General features: G+C 42.0%; 2 protein-coding genes and 1 non-coding gene across 4 annotated transcripts in view; 1 reads left to right on the top strand and 2 right to left on the bottom strand.

The window, feature by feature from the left end:
* The window catches only part of setd6 (SET domain containing 6, protein lysine methyltransferase), a 16,536-nt gene extending 8,318 nt beyond the window's left edge, over positions 1-8,218 (bottom strand). The window contains exon 1 of the mRNA XM_022206173.2: positions 8,071-8,218. Coding sequence (XP_022061865.2) covers positions 8,071-8,094 — 24 coding nt within the window. The 5' untranslated portion in view covers positions 8,095-8,218. The remainder of the gene's footprint in view (positions 1-8,070) is intronic.
* On the top strand, positions 521-592 carry trnap-ugg (transfer RNA proline (anticodon UGG)). Its single transcript has one exon. It is a non-coding gene; the product is annotated as a tRNA-Pro (tRNA).
* LOC110972240 (peroxisomal succinyl-coenzyme A thioesterase-like) lies at positions 7,597-20,899 on the bottom strand. 2 transcript variants are annotated; one of them, XM_051952142.1, is made up of 11 exons: positions 20,266-20,899; positions 18,725-18,921; positions 18,549-18,648; positions 18,279-18,469; positions 16,696-16,865; positions 14,909-15,028; positions 10,967-11,049; positions 9,808-9,898; positions 9,181-9,261; positions 8,334-8,475; positions 7,597-8,246 (listed from the first exon to the last, which is right to left on the bottom strand). In XM_051952142.1, exons 1-11 carry the CDS (start codon positions 20,334-20,336, stop codon positions 8,110-8,112), a joined length of 1,383 nt encoding a protein of 460 aa, XP_051808102.1. In that variant the 5' UTR covers positions 20,337-20,899; the 3' UTR covers positions 7,597-8,109. The 2 variants fall into 2 exon arrangements, with proteins under 2 accessions (XP_051808102.1, XP_051808103.1); XM_051952143.1 differs by having other exon boundaries at positions 8,098-8,246; positions 18,725-18,926.

The raw sequence follows: 20,899 nt of genomic DNA, 5'->3' as shown, positions 1-20,899 counted from the left end.
TGTGTCTGGCATAATTCAATCTGGCATAATTGCAAACAATTAGTCCTACCAGAAAATAAAAAAATAGAAACAAAGGGAAGTGTACACGCGCAAGGCTTTCAGTTAATTCCGTCGGCTTTATTTGTAGCGAAATTGATATTTTCGGTGTGGATATGTGCAAGCAGCCTTTATGTTACGATTTTACTATTAATAATAGATTGAGTAATGAATAAAGAACATATTCTAAAGCTACTGCCACAAATTAGCACTTAGATAAACATAAGAGCTAAAAAAAAAAAAGCCTTACAAATAATGCGTGCACGAATACATAGCTGTAGCTTTAGATATAAGACAGTAATTGTATTTATTTTTATGATTACGATGTGTATGTGTTACATTTAGAATGTGTTTCCCCATATGGCCACTAGTAGGTGTTGTTCAGTGAATTGAGTCCAGGCCTCCACCCTGCCACATCACGTCTGTCCAGTTGATTTATAGACTGGTTGTACAAAACGTGAATGTCACTCATACAGTAAGCACCGGCTCGTTGGTCTAGGGGTATGATTCTCGCTTTGGGTGCGAGAGGTCCCGGGTTCAAATCCCGGACGAGCCCTGCTTTTATGCTACAGGGTGAAAGGTCATCAGATATGGTATGAATGCCCTCAACTGACACCAATAACTCGCTAGATGGATATTTGTGTTCTTATGGAGCCTCCCAGCTTACTTATATAATTTGGTTTTGTGATATGTTGTCATTTGTTTGACTCGTATGATTCTTGCTTTGGGTATAGAAGATTATAGGTTCAAATCCTGGATGAGTCCAGCATTTGACCCCAGAGATAAGGGACAAAAAAGCCCTAATATGGAAGAATATACCCTGAATGGTATCAAAAATAATAGATGTTAAATTTTGCATGCACAAATCAAATACTGAGTTCAAGAACTCAGAATAATAAGAATAATCTGATAAGAAATAATAAAATGATTATTTGAATTCTTACGTTCCTGGGAACAGGATGAATACACCCCAAAAACAAAAATGTTAAATACTTGAATTGGGATATTAAAAGGTTGAAATCAATATGGATCTTGTCAGTAAGATTAGGGAAGACCAGCAGGGCTGGGCCACGGCAATGCACATTTACAAAACAACACATAAGTTGCCAAATGTCCCACATTTAAATCCTGGACAAACACAATGTATATACACTGCTAAAAAAATTAAAGGAACACTTTGAAAATACATCATATTTCAATACGGGGGAAAAACAAACTGGATCTTAGCATTGATATGGACTGGATAATGTGTTAGGAATGAAAAATGCCACATTGTTTGATGGGAATGAAAATTATCAACCCCTCAGGAGGGCTAAATTCAAGACACCCCAAAATCAAAGTGAAAAACTGATGTGGCAGTCTAGTCCATCTTGCTGAAATTCCTTGGCAGCAACTCAAAATGGTATTCAGTAGTTTGTATGGCCTCCATGTGCTTGTATGCATGACTGATGATGCCGGGACAAGCTCTGAATGAGACGACAGATGGTGTATTGGGGTATCTCCTCCCAGAACTGAACCAGGGCATTGCTGAGCTCCTGGACAGTCTGAGGAGCAACCTGATAGTGTTGGATGGAACAAAAAATAATGTTCCAAAGGTGTTCTATTGGATTCAGGTCAGGTGAGCATGGGGGCCAGCTAATGGTATCAGTTCCTTCATCTCAGGAACTGCATGAGTTCTCTTACCACATAAGACTGGGCATTGTCGTGCACCAGAAGGAATCCAGGACCACTGCACCAATGTAGGGTCTGACAATGGGTCAAAGGATTTCATCCTGATACATAAAGGCAGTCAGAGTGCCGTTGTCCAGCCTGTAGAGGTCTGTGCGTCCCTCCATGGATATGCCTCCCCACACCATCACTGACCCACCACCAAACCAGTCATACTGAACAATGTTACAGGCAGCATAACGTTCTCCACGGCTTCTCCAGACCCTTTCATGCCTTTCACTGGGCTCAGGGTGAACCTGCTCTCATCAGTGAAAAGCACAGGGCACCAGTGGTGGACTTGCAAATTCCTGTGTTCTATGGCAAATGCCAGCCGAGCTCCACGGTGCCAGTCAGCGAGCACAGCGGACACTAGAGGACGCTGGGCCCTCAGACCACTCTCATTACATCACTTTCTGATTGTTTGGTCAGAGACATTCACACCAGTGGTCTGCTGGAGGTCATTTTGTAGAGCTATTGCAGTGCTCATCCTGGTCCTCCTTGCACAAAGGAGCAGATACCTGTCCTGCTGATCGGTTGAGGACCTTCAACAGCCCTGTCAAGCTCTCCCAGACTAACTGCCTGTCTCCTGGAATCTCCTCCATGTGCTTGACAATGTGCTGGACAATGTGCTGGGAGACACAGCAAACCTTCTGGCAATGGCACGCATTGATGTGCCATCCTGGAGGAGTTGGACTGTCTGTGGAACCTCTGTAGGGTCCAGGTATCACCTCATGCTACCAGAAGTGACTCTGACTCTAGCCAAATGCAAAACTAGTGAAAAACAGTCAGAAAACATTAGGAAGGAAAAAGATGTCAGTGGTCTTCACCTGTAAACTCATTCCTGTTTTGGGGGTTGTCTCATTGTTACCCCTCTAGTGCATCTGTTGTTAATTTTATGAACACCAAAGCAGCTGAAACTGACTAAAAAGCCCCTCAGTTACTTACTTGACCAGATCAGTATCCCACATGTTTCACTGATTTGATGCTATACTTAGATTAAAAAGTGTTCCTTTAATTTTTTTTGAGCAGTGTATTTTCAGGATGTGTAAATGACTCTGGGGCCGAACTTTCTAGGATTCAGTGTTATAATGCACAGCAAGGTGAATCCATAAAATCCCTCACCAGAGGGTGCTGTTGGATCAGATCAAATGTGGAGCCCCAAGTCACCACATCACCACTTTGGACACTTAAATTGCAGGGGCCTCATTTATAACGCTTGCGTACACACAAAACAGGGCTAGAAAGTGGCGTACGCCACTTTCTACGCAAAGGTTGTGATTTATAAAAACAAACTTGCCGTGAGAATGTGCCCACGGTGCGCCAACCTTGATGCTCGATGCTTGCTTACGCACAAAACAGGGCTAGAAAGTGGCGTAAATCACAACCTTTGCGTAGAAAGTGGCGTACGCTGTGTACGTTGTGATTTAAAAACAAACTTGGCGTGAGAATGTGCGCACCGGTGCGCCAACTTTGATGCTTGCTTAAGCACATTTTGGAGACAGAGGGAACGGCAGTGCCGGAGGGTGGTGAATTGAAACCAGATTGATCTCAAACCTTTATTGTCATCACATATTAGACTTGTAGAGCCGGATAATCATAAACCCTCATTGTTGTAGATGTTCATATAGTGCGCCATTTGACCTACGACTGTATTTGCAGAACTAGATTCATATATTAACAGGGGGATTGAATGTTATTTCATTCGGTCGTTTGACCGAAGGGCCGGTCCACATCTGGGCCGGTGCGCTGGTCTTCATTAAATAGTTTTGTTTACCAAGCACCCAGTGCCCGTATAGCTCATCGGGTTATGCAGGTGACCCATTTGCAGAGACTGACCTCCGAAACAGCAGCCCGGGTTTAATTCCTGCCCGTGGCCCTTTTATGGATGTCTTCTCCCCATTTTCTGTCACTCTTCACTGCAACTATCACAGTAAAAAGGCAAAAAAAAGTAAATTATTTTGTTTATTTATCCATATGCGGCCGAATGGGATGAGCGTCCAACCATTAATCAGCCCTGTACAGGCACGCAGGCCCACATGCGTCACACCACAACCACGCTCAGCGTAGGGAAAAGACTGTAGGCCAGCGCTGCGTAAAATGCCGTGGATCCCAGCAGCTTATTTACATACAGATACATTCATGAGTTACTTTGCGTTGACCATTCATGGTAAAATGTGGGTGTGTTGTGGGCGGGATGTGAGGTGGATCCACCTGCGCAATCTTAAAGCTGGTGTGTGATTATAATAGGGAAATTGTGTGCAGCTGTGCTTATGCACAGTTTTATAAATCAGAGGCGAAGGGCATACGCCCATTTCGGATTTTCAGCGTACGCAAACTTTAGTATGGATCCTATGCAATGTTTTATAAATGAGGCCCCAGGTCTTTCCACACAAAAATGCAGATGTGAATAGCTGTACATGTGGGTTTTTGGTCTAGGGGTATGATTCTTGCTTAGCGTGTGAGAGGTCCTGGGTTCAAATCCTTTCCTTTGACCCCTGAGTGATATACTAACCAATACATTTTTATAAATCAAATGTATCTCCAACAGAACTGTCTTCTAAACAGGACTTGATTACTGTGTCAAAACAAGAATAACATTTCAGATAAACCAGGTTTTGTTGTCAGAGTAAAAACTGTCACAATACAGAACACTGACAGTAGATACTGAATTCAAACCTTACTTAAACAAAGTTGCTGCCAGATTTAATGAGATGAAATAATTTCTATGGTATGAACAGCAACAGAGTTGAGGTAATCCTGTGACTCTGACCAGTGAACACAAGTTTCAGCTCATCCTAAACCTTCAACCAAAACTGAGCTAATGACAGAGCAACAGGTGCCTTGAGTTCCATGGATCTTAGAACAGTCCTCCTTGTGTAGAGGGTGCTCTGATCTTCAATGCCAGAGTTCATGTGCTTTCTGTTCTGTTTCTTCAATGAGTTGATGCCTGTTAACCAATGCAAGTGGAGATGAGCCTCTGTGGAACACAGACTCTGTGAAGGCCCCATCCAGGCCTTGGTTTGTCTACTTTACATCCCATGCCACTGCTGTGGACCCCTAACCTTGCCAGCAAGTTGATTTCTCGCGATATTTGTGAGTTCACAAATCTCTCAAGAAACCATCTTGCTCCGCTCCCGCATTCACTGTTCGTACAGAACCAAGTTGGTTCGGGCCAATCACGCAGCAGTATTCGTGTGTGGGGCGGGATATCCGGGTGTGAAGACGACACCAAGCGCCAGTAGATCAAAACAAACATGGCAACGGAGGACAACGATCGTGTAGATGCTGCTATTAAGTCAGTTTCCGAGAGGCGCTTTGCGCATTTCTGGATGGTAAAGATGTTTGTGCTTTTTTTACCTACGGGTTTTGGTAAGAGTTTAATCTACCAATTGGCTCTGCTCGTTGTGAAGATCCCGCCATTGGCTAAAAACAAACCTGTCAGAGGCGGGACATACTGTTGCATTGTCCAATCCGTGCCTCTTTCCTCCGAACGGATTTACATGGAGCGGTCCCAGATTGATATTGTGGAGTACTAAAGTACTACACAATTATTAATCTGGCTATTGCCAGGTTAGTGGACCCCTAAGCTACACAACATATTGCTTCCGCTCATCCTCTGCATTATATTAACATTTCTTATTGACTGAATGCCATCAGTATTGCTCAAAGGCCATGAAAATTCAAATACTACATAATCTGTGATGACTACATATAATTGAGCCCTCGCTTTGTGTTAGTTCATGTAGGTTGCATGCTTGCAGATTCAAAGGAAATGCATCAAGCTTCAAGTCACTCAGTCTCATATCTCACATGGTATTTTCCCTGTGTCAAGTCACTACAATAGTACGTTGCCAGATGTTCATTTGTGTGCATTCAGCATGCTGCTGATCCACTGTACGCAGATGTTAAGGACATGCATGCTTGCAGGAATTCAAAGAAAATGCGTCATGCCTGACACCACACATAGCCTCACATCTCACATAACATACACACGTGGACAAAATTGTTGGTACCCCTCAGTTAAAGAAGGAAAAACCCACAATTCTCACTGAAATCACTTGAAACTCACAAAAGTAACAATAAATAAAAATTTATTGAAAATTAAATAATCAAAATCAGCCATCACTTTTGAATTGTTGATTAACATAATTATTTAAAAAAACAAACTAATGAAATAGGGCTGGACAAAAATGATGGTACCCATAACTTAATATTTTGTTGCACAACCTTTTGAGGCAATCACTGCAATTAAACGATTTCTGTATTTGTCAATGAGCGTTCTGCAGCTGTCAACAGGTATTTTGGCCCACTCCTCATGAGCAAACAGCTCCAGTTGTCTCAGGTTTGATGGGTGTCTTCTCCAAATGGCAAGTTTCAGCTCCTTCCACATATGTTCAATGGGATTCAGATCTGGGCTCATAGAAGGCCACTTTAGAATAGTCCAACGCTTTTCTCTCAGCCATTCTTGGGTGTGTTTGACTGTGTGTTTTGGATCGTTGTCCTGTTGGAAGACCCATGACCTGCGACTGAGACCAAGCTTTCTGACACTAGGCAGCACATTTCTCTCCAGAATGCCTTGATAGTCTTCAGATTTCATCGTACCTTGCACACTTTCAAGACACCCTGTGCCAGATGCAGCAAAGCAGCCCCAAAACATTACTGAGCCTCCTCCAACGACGAATGGTGCGATCTGACACTGATGTACCTTGGCCTTGGAGTTCACCTTTAATTTCTTTGGAGGTTGCTCTGGGCTCTTTGGATACAATTCCAACGATCCGTCTCTTCAATTTGTCATCAATTTTCCTCTTGCGGCCACGTCCAGGGAGGTTGGCTACTGTCCCGTGGGTCTTGAACTTCTGAATAATATGAGCCACTGTTGTCACAGGAACTTCAAGCTGTTTAGAGATGGTCTTATAGCCTTTACCTTTAAGATGTTTGTCTATAATTTTTTTTTCAGATGTCCTGGGACAATTCTCTCCTTCGCTTTCTGTTGTCCATGTTCAGTGTGGTACACACCTTTTCACCAAACAGCAGGGTGACTACTTGTCTCCCTTTAAATAGGCAGACTGACTGATTATGAGTTTGGAAACACCTGTGATGTCAATTAAATGACACACCTGAGTTAATCATGTCACTCTGGTCAAATAGTTTTCAATCTTTTATAGAGGTACCATCATTTTTGTCCAGGCCTGTTTCATTAGTTTGTTTTTTTAAATAATTATGTTAATCAACAATTCAAAAGTAATGGCTGTTTTTGATGATTTAATTTTCAATAAATTTTTATTTATTGTTACTTTTGTGAGTTTCAAGTGATTTCAGTGAGAATTGTGGGTTTTTCCTTCTTTAACTGAGGGGTACCAACAATTTTGTCCACGTGTGTATTTCCTCTACATCAAGGCTCTGTCAAAGCATCTTGCTACATGTTCTCTGCATGCTTTCGGAGTGCCACGGATCCTCTCATTCAGTGAGGTCATGTCAGCGTACATGAATTCAGAGGAAATGTGACCGGCTTGGCACATCACATAACCATTTCATTCATTTCACAAGCTGTGATTGCGCTCATCTGCTGCTGTTGGGAGCTTGGTTTTGGGGTTCATGATCTCAGTGACTGTCTGTCATGTTGATCAGGTCATTCCAGAGTATGACCTGAACACAGCCATTGCCAATCACAAATGCATGCAAGTCTAAAGTAAATGGATAAATTATGACAGCGTCCTGTCTGAAAAGTTTGTTTTTGTTGCAGTGCTCGGAGAAGCAAAACATTCAAAGCAAACCCAGAAACTCAGATGTAGGGGTTCAGACAGATCAGATCTGAGGAAGATGAAGATAGGAATGCAAGATATGACTTCAGTCTATGAACTGAATGAAGTTTATTTGACAACTATCTAAGAATTGATCATTCAGTCATGTAGAAAGAGAAACGCTGGACATTCTGGGGTTCCTGCTTCTCTAATGTGAGAATTTTCAGCATTTCTCCTTTATAGCTCAGAAAATTAAATAATTTGGGACTTTGGATTGATGGTGAGATAAAATGAGACATTTGAGAAGATACTGTGCTCTAAAAAACCTTAATGGGCATTTTTCACTATTTTTTGACACTATATAAATAAACAAATTAAAAAAAAATATTAGATAGATCAAGGCATGGTTGCAGCTTTGCTTCTTTAGATCTTCAGAGTGAAGAAACTTTGATGTGATTGGATGATCACATTGATGATCCTACAGAGAACCATCACCTGAACAGCAACTACAGCCTGGATAGCTTTAGCAGTGTTCCCACTGTGCATAACCTGACATTGTCTTTGAGGAAAAAACTATAATTTTTACTTCACTTCGGATCTCTGCAGTCATTAGCTGTCATCTTGGTTACAGGTGGGATGATAATGTTGCACTAGGGTTTGCAGCGCCGTACAGATTCTCCCTCAGAAAGACCAAGATCTTCTTCCAGGCGTCCTCCTGAGCACGAGAATGTTCCACCGTCTGTCCGCCCCACAGAAGCATCACTGTAAAACAACAACAAACAGCCATCACAAGTCAAGCTCCTTATTCTTGTCAGTGTCTCCAGCTTCCCGGTCTGAAAGTGAACTTACACTTCTGATGTGTGTCGAATATTCTGAAGATGCTGGCTCGGACGTGTGGTGTGTACGGTGGTTCAATCAGGTGACCTGTTTTTGGGTACGACAGGATGGTCAGCAGGTGGCTGTTCCCTGCTCGCTCCATCATCTCCTTCATCTGGAAAACAGGAGGTTCAAATCCTGATGTCATATCTGTCAGAAAGCTTCATGATGTGTTTATTTACTCCCGGCGGAGTTATGTGACGATCGGCGTTGGTTTGTTTGACTATTCGCAACATTACTCTAAAACGGACTAACGGATTTGGAAGAAATTTTCAGGCAAGGTCAGAAATGACACAAGGACCAATTGATTAGATTTTGGCAGTGATGCGGCTTATAGTCTGGATCCATGGATTGCTTAAAGGTTTCTTCTTATTGCGAGATAGCAACAATACAGAAATGTTAGCTCACATGATTATGATCCTACCACAAATCGACTGCTGCAAACCACGAATTGTTTAAAGATTTCATCCTGTAGAAATCATACAAATACTGAGCAGCCTTGGTAAATACTGTGCTCTCTGAGTGCTTTTCTTGTTTATCTATGTGCAGACCTTGGATGCTTCCATTCTAAAAATAACTAAACATTTTATATACCTGGAAAACATCCTACGAAAAATCCTCAAGTTAATACTTAGAAGCTGCTAAATTTATAGAATGATGGGAAAACTCCAAGCTCCTGCATCAGAGACTATAGCCCCCATTTGTGGGCCGCCCGCTCAACCAGTTGAGCTACCTGGGCGTCTGCATGCTATCTTGACTTCTAATCTGACTTCAGACCTCTTTTTATTCATACATAAAGCTGTTAGAAAAATAAACTTACATCCTTTGCAGCCTCAGAGGCAGGCCAGTTCTGATCGTCTTCACCCACAACCAGCAACAGAGGACACTGAAGACGTCCCATCTGCTCAGAGACAAACAGCTTTTCACTCTTCACCTCTGCATCACCTTCCATTATGTCAGGAATTAGTTATGCATAGAGTTTTGAGACCTTGTCGACAGCTATCGGTAAATACAAGAATATAAATTCACCCACAACACTGATAAATTTTTCAACAAAAGTGGTTTCACAATAGACAGGACATAATGTAAATCTCCTGTTAACTCTGAGCAACAAAGCTGGTCTGAATCAAAGAAAACTCAACTTACATTTTTGTTCTATCAAATATCTAACAGATTTTAATCTTATCCCAATTTAAGAAGTGCATTTTGGATACATTTTCAAGAGTCACATCACAATGTACCATATGGGATTGGTCAAAACAAGTTAAAGGAAATGAGGGATCACTATATATTTATAGTTTGATACCAGATTCGTCCTCCAGCCATGATTCCTTCTGTGTCAATTACCCTTGATGTATTAATGAATTATTAATGTAAACTGTGATTCAACACTTGCATTGAAAACAAGATGAAGTGTTCAGGAATAAGAGATTGCGGTGATACTCACATCCACTTTGATTGAGGGGTCTGCGGTAGGCTGGAACACATCTCGCCAAATCACCTCATTCTTCTCATTGACGCGAATTTTTGAGGCATTGCTGGTTTGACAACAGAAGAAATAAAAACACTTGAAAAGGACAACTGTGTAGGGTGGGGAAGCAAAAATGTCCTATTGACAAATTTGAATGTCCTGCCCAAACGGTGAAGGTAATCAAAACAATAATTCAAATCAAAGTTCCTTTAACCAATCTTTTTAGTATTTGTCAGACCTTGGTGCATTGTGAAGTGAGCAAGCAACAAGCAAAACACAATAGGGTTTGTGATCTCCTGGATGCCCAAATCCCTCAGAAGGACATTGCCAAGATTGTTGGCATCAATGAGAGGACCATTTGCCGCATCCAGCATGCCAGACAATCCAGTTTGGGCACCAAGAGATCTCCAGATGGTCCTGGGAGTCTTGGGCTCAGATGGCAATAAGATGTCCCCCTACTTCTTCAAGCCAGATCAGAAAATTGGGGCTGATGTGTACTACAAAGTTCTGAGATACACCGTTTTGCACTGGCTGAAGGCCACCTACCCTGACAACAACTATGTGTGGCAGCAAGATGTGGCTCCTGCTCACACATCAATCAAGGTCCAAAAGTTCTGTGAGTAGAATATGGCGAACTTCTGGCCCAAAGGCATGTGGCCCCCGAGCTCACCTGATCTAAACCCCCTGGATTTTTTCTGATGGGGTGCCATTGAGTTGAGGACTAATGCCACCCCTCATGCCAATATGGATTTACTTAAGGCTGCATTCTCCAGGGAATGGGAGGCCTACCCCAAGGAGGATATCAGGAGGGCCTGTGCCTCTTTCAGAGGCTGCATCGAGGCCTTCATCATGGCTGATGGAGGACATATTGAATAAACATGTTCTAAAAGCTTTAAATTTGTGTTCTTCAAGAAATCAGTTCAAAATTTCAAAGAATAAAAAAGTTATACCCATTTATAGTTGTTTTTACCTGACAGGACATTTTTGCTTCCCCACCCTGTATGTTCTAAATCGTGGCCAAACCAAGTCTCAGATTCACTCCTTAAACCTTGTTTTTAAATTTGGTTTCTATGAATGTGTCTTATACCTCAACTTCAACAGAAATCATTAACTACATTTAAACAGACCAACTTACTTGTTAAAATAAGTGAACATTTCTTTCACAGACGCATCGATTGGCTGCACGTGACTCCCCCCAATACACACTGCACATCTGAGCTGGGAGACACACACACACACTTTGAGAATATGACAACATTTTGTCTCCATCAACAAGCAGATTCCAAGAGGTAACAAGGAGCCAAAAAAACACAACTCCTCTATCAGTCCTAAAAGGAAACTTAAGCTTGCTATTAGACCTGTAAAGGACCATGCTGCTCAGACGTCACAGCACACCCAGGAACCTGAGCAGGAACTGACTGATTTTCTTTCATTTGTCACAAATGGACACCGAGTTCAGTTCAGCTGGCCATTTCTATGTCCTTTCTCTGAGAACCAGAAACCTGAATTTTGAAACCTTGAAGCTCATCCTTGCTAGCCTAGCCATGCTACACCCATGTTTCTGACGGCACAAGGGTCTAGGGAAGCTCGACAGGGAGGGAGGCGGGCTAAAAGGTTGTCTATCAAATCCCTCTGCAGCAATTGGGTAGGTATACAACCAATCAGCGCAACGAATAGGCTGACGTAGTTCCGAGAACACCGGCGGATTGTTGCTAAGTCCCATTAGCTTCCCAACCAGCGGAGCCGCAGAGCCAACTGGTATATTAAGGATTTGCCATATCCCGTCGGCATAAGTCCAAATACGTCTTTCTTCTCAATGAAACACTTAAGTGCCGTCCTTTGTTTATCTTTCAAGTTGAATTTTAGCTTCAAATCTTTAAGGGCTGTGGCCAAAGCCGAGTCGAAAGATAACTGTTTATTGTGCGCTGGTTGTTTCTGTCAGAATCGTCACGCCTCTGTCGTCACTGAGTTACGCCTGCCTTCTGACTCTACACTTCATGGTGATTCGTCCGGCCAGTTTTAGGAAAATCCAGCCTCGAGCCTTATGGAGGGTAACTAGACCCACCCTGGCAGAGAATGAAATTCGTTGCCGTGGGTTGTCTAGCGCGGCTAGGCTACATCCTTGCACATGCAAGGATGTTGTCTAGCGCGGCTAGGCTACATCCTTGCACATGCAAGGATGTTGTCTAGCGCGGCTAGGCTACATCCTTGCACATGCAAGGATGTTGTCTAGCGCGGCTAGGCTACATCCTTGCACATGCAAGGAGCCATTTAAGTCCATGTAGTTGCAATGTGCATCCAGACACTGATGTTGTAAATGGGTCATTCCGTGTGGTTTCACCAGATGGTGGTTGCCGCAGCATTTTCAAATTAGTCCTAAATTTGTATGCCATTAGATAGTCACAAAAGTACTTTCTATGCAAAATTGTAGGCCGGTAGCTCAAATAGTTTCTGAGTTGTGGGGGTCTGAAATTTTCAGAATTTGGGCTATAAAAAGCCTCACCAGCGTTTTTTGCATCTTTAAGTGGTTATTTCTCAGCCTCTAGACATACCAGAGAGCTGTGAGTTGGTAAACAAGGCCTCTGCATGTAGCTAGTGCCCCACAAACATCCCCAGGTGTTTCCCTACACTCTGCAGGCCATGGGGGCTTGCTAAAAATTAAGAGATACCTACTCACAAGTGGGGTTTGGGACCTTAAAAGTACTAGAAATACTGCACAGAAGTGTTCTAACACCCCTAGGTTCCATTCGACACAAACTTGTGTGATAACTTAGCAAACTGGAGCTTTCTAGGTACCTCAGTTTGGAAATTTGAGCGCCCAAAGTTGGACAAGATTTTTAATTGGCTATTTTTGGTGGCAAAAATCTCAGTGTGGGACAGGTACCAGAGACCCCAAATTTTTCTACAAGACAGTTCCATCTGTCTTCTATCACTGTACAAAAAAGCAGCAGGGTTATATTTGTAGTTACTGAGATATTCTTACTCAAAATGGCATGGGTAATGTCAAAATCGTTTTTTGCTTTTCAGTACTTTAAATTGGGATACAAGTATTAGTAGTCATTCCAATGGTAGTATTATGTATGTTTTGTTCTTTTTTAAATGTTAGTTGTTAAAAGTGACTACCTTCAAAAAGTGTAATGTCCTTTTTGTGTCACAAGGTCTAGTTTAGAGCCATACCTGAAGATATCATGACATGTTGACACCCATTTGCAATGCATACATGTAATTATAACATACACATACAAATTACATGTACTAACTTGAATTCAGGGAGCGCTGTGGTAGTTTATGGTTGATTAATTTAAAAATACAACAATAGTGTTGAATTTTACAGTATCAGTGCAGTGGGATTAAACATGTTAAATGTAATTGTACAATGTCATATTACAAGCAAAAGAACCTATACCTAAATTATAACTTAGGTATACCTAAGTTATACCATTACACTTTTTGAAGGTAGTCAAATTTAAGACTAAGACTTTGCATTTGGCATGCAAATTGAAGATTAATTTGAAAATGGTGCAGCAACACCCCCAAGGAATATCTGGTCATTTCACCTGGAATGACTCAAATACCTCCAAGTCATCCATTAGTATCTTAATCAGTGACAAGTGACAGATTTGGACGCAGAACGTCTGCCAATGCCATGCTGATGTCAAAGTCCCAGAGAGGAACCTCAGGCAAAAGTTGTCATACTCAAGAATGAGATTTTGGCTCTTCTATGACATGGCATCTGGTCAGGGAAACTTCCAGTAGCTTGTGTGGGACCGATCCACAGGCATTAGCAAGGTCCATTCCCAGCACTGGCAGGTCTCTCATGTTTTCTTGTGCTTTTCTGTTCAAATGGGCTACTAGCTCAGTGTCCAGAGTTTGACAAGGGCCAAATTATGATGGCCCTTGCAGCTCTTGTGGGGTGTTCCTGGTCTGCAGTGGTCAGTATCTATCAAAAGTGGTCCAAGGAAGGAACAACAGTGAACCAGTGACAGGGTCATGGGGGGCCAAGGCTCATTGATGAACATGGGGAGCGAAGTTTGCCCAAGTGATCCGATCCAACAGACGAGCTACTGTGGCTCAAACTGCTGAAGAAGTTACTGTTGGTTCTGACAGAAAGGTGTCAGAATACACAGTTTGTTGTGTATGAGGCATCACAGCTGGACCACAGAGAAATTGCAGAAGGTGGCTGGTCTCATGAAACACATTTTCTTTTTCCTCTCGTGGATAGCTGTGTGCGTTGCTTACCTGGCAGGATGCACTATGGGAAAAAAGCAAGCCGATGGAGGCAGTGTGATGCTTTGGTCAATGTTTTTGCTGGGAAATCTTGGGTCCTCGCATCCACATGGACGTTAATTTGTCACGTAACACCTACCTAAGCATTGTTGTAGATCATGTACAACTTTTCATGGAAACGGTATTCCCTGATGGCTATGGCCTCTTTCAGCAGGATAATGTGCTGTGCCAAAAAGCAAAAATGGTTCAGGAATGATTTGAGGAGCACAACAACGAGTTTGAGGTGTTGACTTGGCCTCCAAATTCAGAGTCAAATTCTGTATGTAGCATTTCGAAATTGGAAAAATCTTCACTAAAATCTTACGTTTGTCTTCTTCTCTTACATTTATCAGTGCATATATTCCTCCTGTAAGTTGTTCTAGTCAAATGCCGTTGCCAAGAAACAATGTACACTACCCCAGAAAGCAAAAATACAAGGATCCTGACTTGACGATGAAATCTAACAGCTTTCTAATGAGCTGCCGAGGAACCAGCTTTCTATTCGGCACCATGGATGGGGCAACAAGGCATTCACAACAGATTGCTGTGCTCAGTTCAGTCAACCATCCTCCACCTGGCTACGTCTTTATACTTTCTCCACGCCTGTCTTAAAATGTGGACATCACTTTGGCCAACTTTGGTTAATTTCAAATGTGTGATAAAAATAAACTTGATTTTACCTGATTTAATAAACAGGAATGACAGCAGTATCAACCAATCAACTCAAAAGCGAACACATGGATGTCCAAAAACACATTCACATTACAAATACGAAGAATATGAAAGTGAGTTTTACCTGTACTTGCCCTACCTTTATAACCTGGGAGTAAACAGCCATTTTGAAAGTAAAACTGGTGCCAAAGGAAAAGCCCAACATGGCCATCCTGCTGCTGAGGACTTGAGGATGCTGCTGCAGGACTCTGTAGGCTGTCTTTGGCAGGAAAACAAGTCAGAAAACAAAGTGTGAGTGCTGAAACACAAAAACCAGTGTGTTTTCAACATCTGATATGTTTTAGATGTCACATATATTTTGGTGGTTCAACAAACTCAAACCTGAAAACATTTATTGTGAACAGATCTCCATAAACCTGCTTCCATCACATCATGGAAACAGGTCCGTCAATGAGAAGCAGGCTGCTATAATGTAGATCTGTGCTATTTTTGTTAACTTGTGGCTAGCTAAATAATGCAGGGAAGAGGCCATTAGGGATGATAAAAATACTTTTACTAAATGACAAAAATAAAAACCAGGTTACACTATACAGGAAATACCAGGCTACAAACATGCATGTCATAGATGTTTCTTTTATCTGCTGCTTTCTAGTGATTGAAACATTAACCCATTTAATCCCAAATTTTTCCCTGCAAAATAAGTGCATGTATTTTACTTCTTAGACCTCACTAACACGTAATATGTATACATTTTTTCCATTTCATATTGGTTTTGTTCGTGAAAATGTAGGTTTTACACTTGGCCACCGGTGTGAAACCGCATTGACGACCCGCTCTACAGCCTGAGCCACGGCCGCCCCAAGCCAGTTTCAGGAAGATGTGTGTGAACTCCACAACAGAGCCCCATGTGAAACACGTACCCAGTGGGTGAAGCAAGCCTCAACAACCTGTACCCAAATCGGATTGGTTTGCCCCTGACAGCCATAACGCTTTCATGCAGTTGATAGCCGTTTTGTACATGGCACCATCTTGTGAACACCCTTAGAAATAGAGGATACATCAGCAGTAACAAATCAACAGAGTTTGCTTCAGTTTGTTTCATGCAGTCTGCTGCAGTTGCTCCATGGGTCACAAAATCTGGTTTACTGGATGTGGCTGGTCATCACAGTATCTTAAAAACCCTGTTCCTATTTTGCTTATGTTATTGTGATAGCCTGGAGTTATCAGGTGAACATCTTCTTCATCCTCCAGATAGCTCAGCTCTGCTTCTCCATTCAGAAGTCTAGCAGACAAATGGCCTGTTTCGCCTTGGTACCTGTTACTCTCTATCTGAACGCTCACTATCAGTCAATGTAACTGCATCTTTTTCAACTGTAGGAGCGACTGTGATGTAGCACATATCAGTTTGGGGCTCTTTTAAGTCCAGAAGACTCAAAACCTCTTATGGTTTTAAGCTGTGTAGAAAAAAACATGAGATGAATAGAATAAACAGCCAAAAGTTTTGACACGTAGCACAACACGATGACTATGTGTTATGCTAGTGGCAACAAACGTTGCTGTGCTTACGTTATGCACGCAAGCATAAAATTCTCATTCTATATCAGTGGTAGACCCTTTTAAAACTGCATGTACAAAATATCTCACATCTGTTAATTTAGATATTTAAATTAATTCCTCATGTACAAGTTTGAGGCAGACATCTCCTTCCATCGGTGCAGGCAGGAAGTAAAGAGGCCTAGTCATGTCACCATTCACACTGGTTACATGACATTGACGCAATTTAGAGGAGACAACCTATTCTTGGATGTCAAAATTTGCATTAGCTGTCCAAAGCCAAAACAACACTTTCAGAGAATAAAAATTTTAAGAAAAATGAGCGGCAACTACTGTTGCCAGTGGGATTAAATGGGTTATCATCAGATGTACCTCAAAGTACTGGTTGTCCACCATCTTTCCAGTTTCCATGGTGATTTTACATGTAAGGTAGTCGAGGGCCAGAGAAGCGAAGCCATGGGAGGCTAGCAGCGCTGCACGATATTCCACCAACTGCCCTCCTGCCCCCCACAGGTCCAGGACACCAGGGAAAGGTCCAGGTCCTATCAACAGGTCCAAACCAAAAAAAAACATTGATTGCATTACATGTTAAAATTTGGTTTTGTGATCCTTCAGCAACTATGGACTGCTGAATTATTAAATATCTTTTACTTTAATATTCAAACAAGGCCTGCCAACCGCAGACTAAGGGACTTTTCCCAGATAGCAAAATATGGGTGAATCAATGTTGAATCTATGTTGAGACCTAAAGTAGAAATTATACAGAAAGCGCAAGGTTGATAAAATGTTGAGTCAACGTTTGCTTTTCAATCATAAATCACACTTTACCTAGATAGCAAAAGATGTTAAATCAATGTTGAATTCGGGTTAAGAAGGTTGAATTTTGGTTACGGCTGAAGATTGATGGTTGGATCAACGTTGATTCAACAACATTTTGTCAACATTGAAGTTTGTGTTTAAAAGATACCATTGAATCTACATTGTATTTTGGTTTAATTAAAATGTTTGACAGGTCAATGTTTAATTAATGTTGAATCTATGTTTGCAAACATGTAATCTATGTAAGCAAATGTTGACTCAACATTTTATCAACCTTGCGCTTTCTGTATAATTTCTACTTTAGGTCTCAACATAGATTCAACATTGATTCACCCATATTTTGCTATCTGGGTTCAATCCTGAAACTCCAAACCAATGTCTGATATTGTTGCACTGTCTGCATCTGATCTACAAAATTTTACTTTGTCAATATGTAACCGCACTGAAGAACTTTACCCAACATTCCTCCAACCAGTCATCTGTCAGTGATTGGTTTGTAGAGAAGTGCTTAGAATGATACCCAAGTCGTCATAAAAATGAAATTTGTCCTTCTCATAGGTTGATGTGCAGCTTTGTGTAAGGCTGGTGCAGTTTCTTCATCTTCAGGTGGCATTGCTCCCCTGTCCTCGCCTATTCTGTCTCTCATCCTTTCCGCTTTCTTTGTCCAGTATCCTTCAAATGATTTTGTCACACCATATTTCAATTAAAAACTTGATCTCCTCCCTTTGTGCTACCATGACTCATTTTTTATTTTTCTTTCCAACAATAATCTGCCATAACTTCCTGCAACTGGTCCAAAAGTCCAAACCATCCAAAAACAGTTTGTACACCAATAACAAACTGAGCCATCATTTGAATTTATTCAAGACCCAGACAAACTGTTCATTTGTACCAAGGTTCAGCTGTGCAGTCTACACCATGGTCGAGGGGAGGTTTCACGCCTGTATTTTTGATTTTGCACAACCTCAAAAGTCAGAAAGGTATTTTGGAAAAAGGCTTTAAGAGTCTTCCTACATCTCCTTCTCTCTGCTAACTGCACTGGTTTCCTCATGCACCTCACATCCAGTTCATGCCTCCAATGCTGGCCACATTTACACCCACAGAACACCTCCCTCTAGACTTTCTTCTGGTCCTACCTGCAGGCAGGAAGAGGGTCGCAGTGAGTCCATCCTCTGTGACTGGGATTCTGCGGACGCCGGGTGCCATGTACCAACGCTCCACCAACACACTGGCCAGAGGCACCTGATCCACAAAGCCCTCTGTCTGGTGACCCTGGTACACTGAAATTGTGACCTCCATGGGAGTCTGGACGTTCTTCTTCCTCAACCTGAAGGGTGATGGAATAGTCAGCCCCGACAGTGATAATGGATTCTGAACTGATTGGCATCATTTTACAGTTGGCCTACCTCAGCCCTGGTTTGCTGCCTGGAACTGGTCTGAGGCTCCACAGTAGACCCATCGCTTCAACCCCAGAATATGTCCCACCCACACTGGTATCCTGTGAAACTGTGAAGTGCAAACTTTTCAATACCATGAAATTATTTTCCCAAAGTTTTCCACATTCAAGTACTGAACCATGTACCGTTCACAGTCCCGCTGGCATCTGTCATGTAGTGACCGAATGCTTCCCAACTATTCCTGTCTTCACACCGGTGGAGGGCATGGACAGTTAGCTGACAACCAGGGAGAAACTTCTGAACCTGGACGTTGAACTTTTCATCTATCAGCCCTCTGGACGGATGAACTGACAGCTGAACACAACACTTCCTCCTGTCCATCCTGAACTGAGACAAAGAAAAGAATCTGAGACAAATTTATTCAAATATAGGCTACAACTATATGTTGGCTCATTTTTATTTTAGTTCCTTTTCTAAATATCTTTTATGTATGCATTATGACCTGGCTCAAAATTAAAGATCATTTTTATCAAGCTAATCAAATTAAGCCAAAATAGTATGGGGTTGGGTCAGTGGTGTGTGTGATGCATGCATGAATGTCTGTGCAACTGTTGTCAATGCAAATCAAAACCTGAAGGAGAAAACTAAAGCACCGTAACCAAACCAGGGTTTAAATTTGTGGAGAAGCAGAGAGAATGATTATCAATTCGGTCAGCTCTGAAGTAACCTGGGAGCACACTTTGGCTCACAGGTGCTCCTGATGACTCTAATCAGCCACTCCCAAAAGCAAAAGAAAACTAGAACCACCCACAAGGAGACCTCAGGGGTCATCATCACATAAACAGGCCTCCTGTGCTCTCCCAGGAAGAACACACTGAAGCATCAGAGCAATCACATCTGGTCACACATTCAGTAAGAGTGAAGAAGGTATCAGGGTCAGACGCATATAGTTTCAGAATCAAATGCAAGTTAGTAATCACATCAACCCCACAATGACCCAAATCAACCAAACCAGGATTCTCTGTCCAAAACCCAGCTTAAGGAAGACTACCTTCACGAATCAACTGCAGTTTAGACTGCTCTACTAGGAAACGTAACAGCGTGTGTGGAAAAAACACAAACACACACACACGCACGCACACACACACACACAGATAAACGGGAAAAAGTTAGATGAAGCATATCGACGTCCTGAAGGCAGGAATGTGAAATCTCTGATTAGAATGTGGTCAGATGGTTTATAGAATTTAATTGTTTTACTTAAAATGTGTTTAAAAGTAGAACAACTGAGACCAACAGTGTAACTGCAGTAATCTTTGAAAATCGTAGTAGTATTTCTCTTGCTGTTTCTGTCTGACCGTCGGACTGAAGCCACAGACTGTCACAAGTTAAGCTGGTGTAGGTCATCACACTCTGCCGCAGTGAAGCCATATTTCCACTAAGTTTGGTGGAAGTCCTCATATTTGTAGAGTGAAAAGCCGCGAGTCCAAACAGAGCAATAAAGACAATGTTATAGATGACAAGAAGAACATTTCGGAACAGTTGTTTTGAACAGGCATCGGTACAGTCACCTATGCTAACTGCCTCGCTCACGAATATCTTGAACACCAGTGGGTCCATGAAGCCACCTGCAGCTAATAACCGCTCCTCACAGCACTATTAAAAGAAAAAACACACACAACCGGATAAATGTCTGGAAATACACCATCCAAACAGTAACGCTCACCATGTGGAGGGCACCAAACAACCGACGCCGGACCGCGAACATCCCAAAAACACTGCAGCCTGACTGGACATGCAGCACACCGCTGGACCAAATCCACTGATCAGTACCCTATCAACACCGTGTTCACGCTGCTACCAGAGGCACAAGTCACAAACTGAACATGTCTGAAGGCACTGCTGGTATCTAAACCCAGGAACTTCTGCTGGCTGTGGACAAGCCCCTATTTGTTATGACCTGCCTCTAAATGGCCACTACAAAAAGAGAGACACACTGTAAGAAATTACATTATGTAGAATTTAGGTTGATTGATTGATTTTGTTTTTCTGTTCACTTTCATACTGATTGACTAAGCTTAAAAATTAATAAAAGGTTTCAGTCGTGCTCATAATAGTTGTGACCTGTTGAGAAATAATTTAAGCATTGATCCTGCAGTGCAAAGGATCAATACCATGGAGAGAGATAAACCATGTTAGGATTTATTTTTTAAACAACTGCTGGCTGAACACTGAAATTGATATTACAAAATGTGTATTACAATATTGATATCAATAACCATTTACTGTGTAATTAATGTATGAGTTGTGTTGATTTGAATAGAGGGAGATGATTAGCCCCAGGTGCTGAAGGGTTAAAT

Source organism: Acanthochromis polyacanthus, chromosome 8, assembly GCF_021347895.1.
Source record: "Acanthochromis polyacanthus isolate Apoly-LR-REF ecotype Palm Island chromosome 8, KAUST_Apoly_ChrSc, whole genome shotgun sequence".
Taxonomy (NCBI): Eukaryota; Metazoa; Chordata; class Actinopteri; family Pomacentridae; genus Acanthochromis; species Acanthochromis polyacanthus.
Note: the sequence above shows the minus strand (reverse complement) of the source record. Positions and strands in the feature narration are given on the sequence as shown.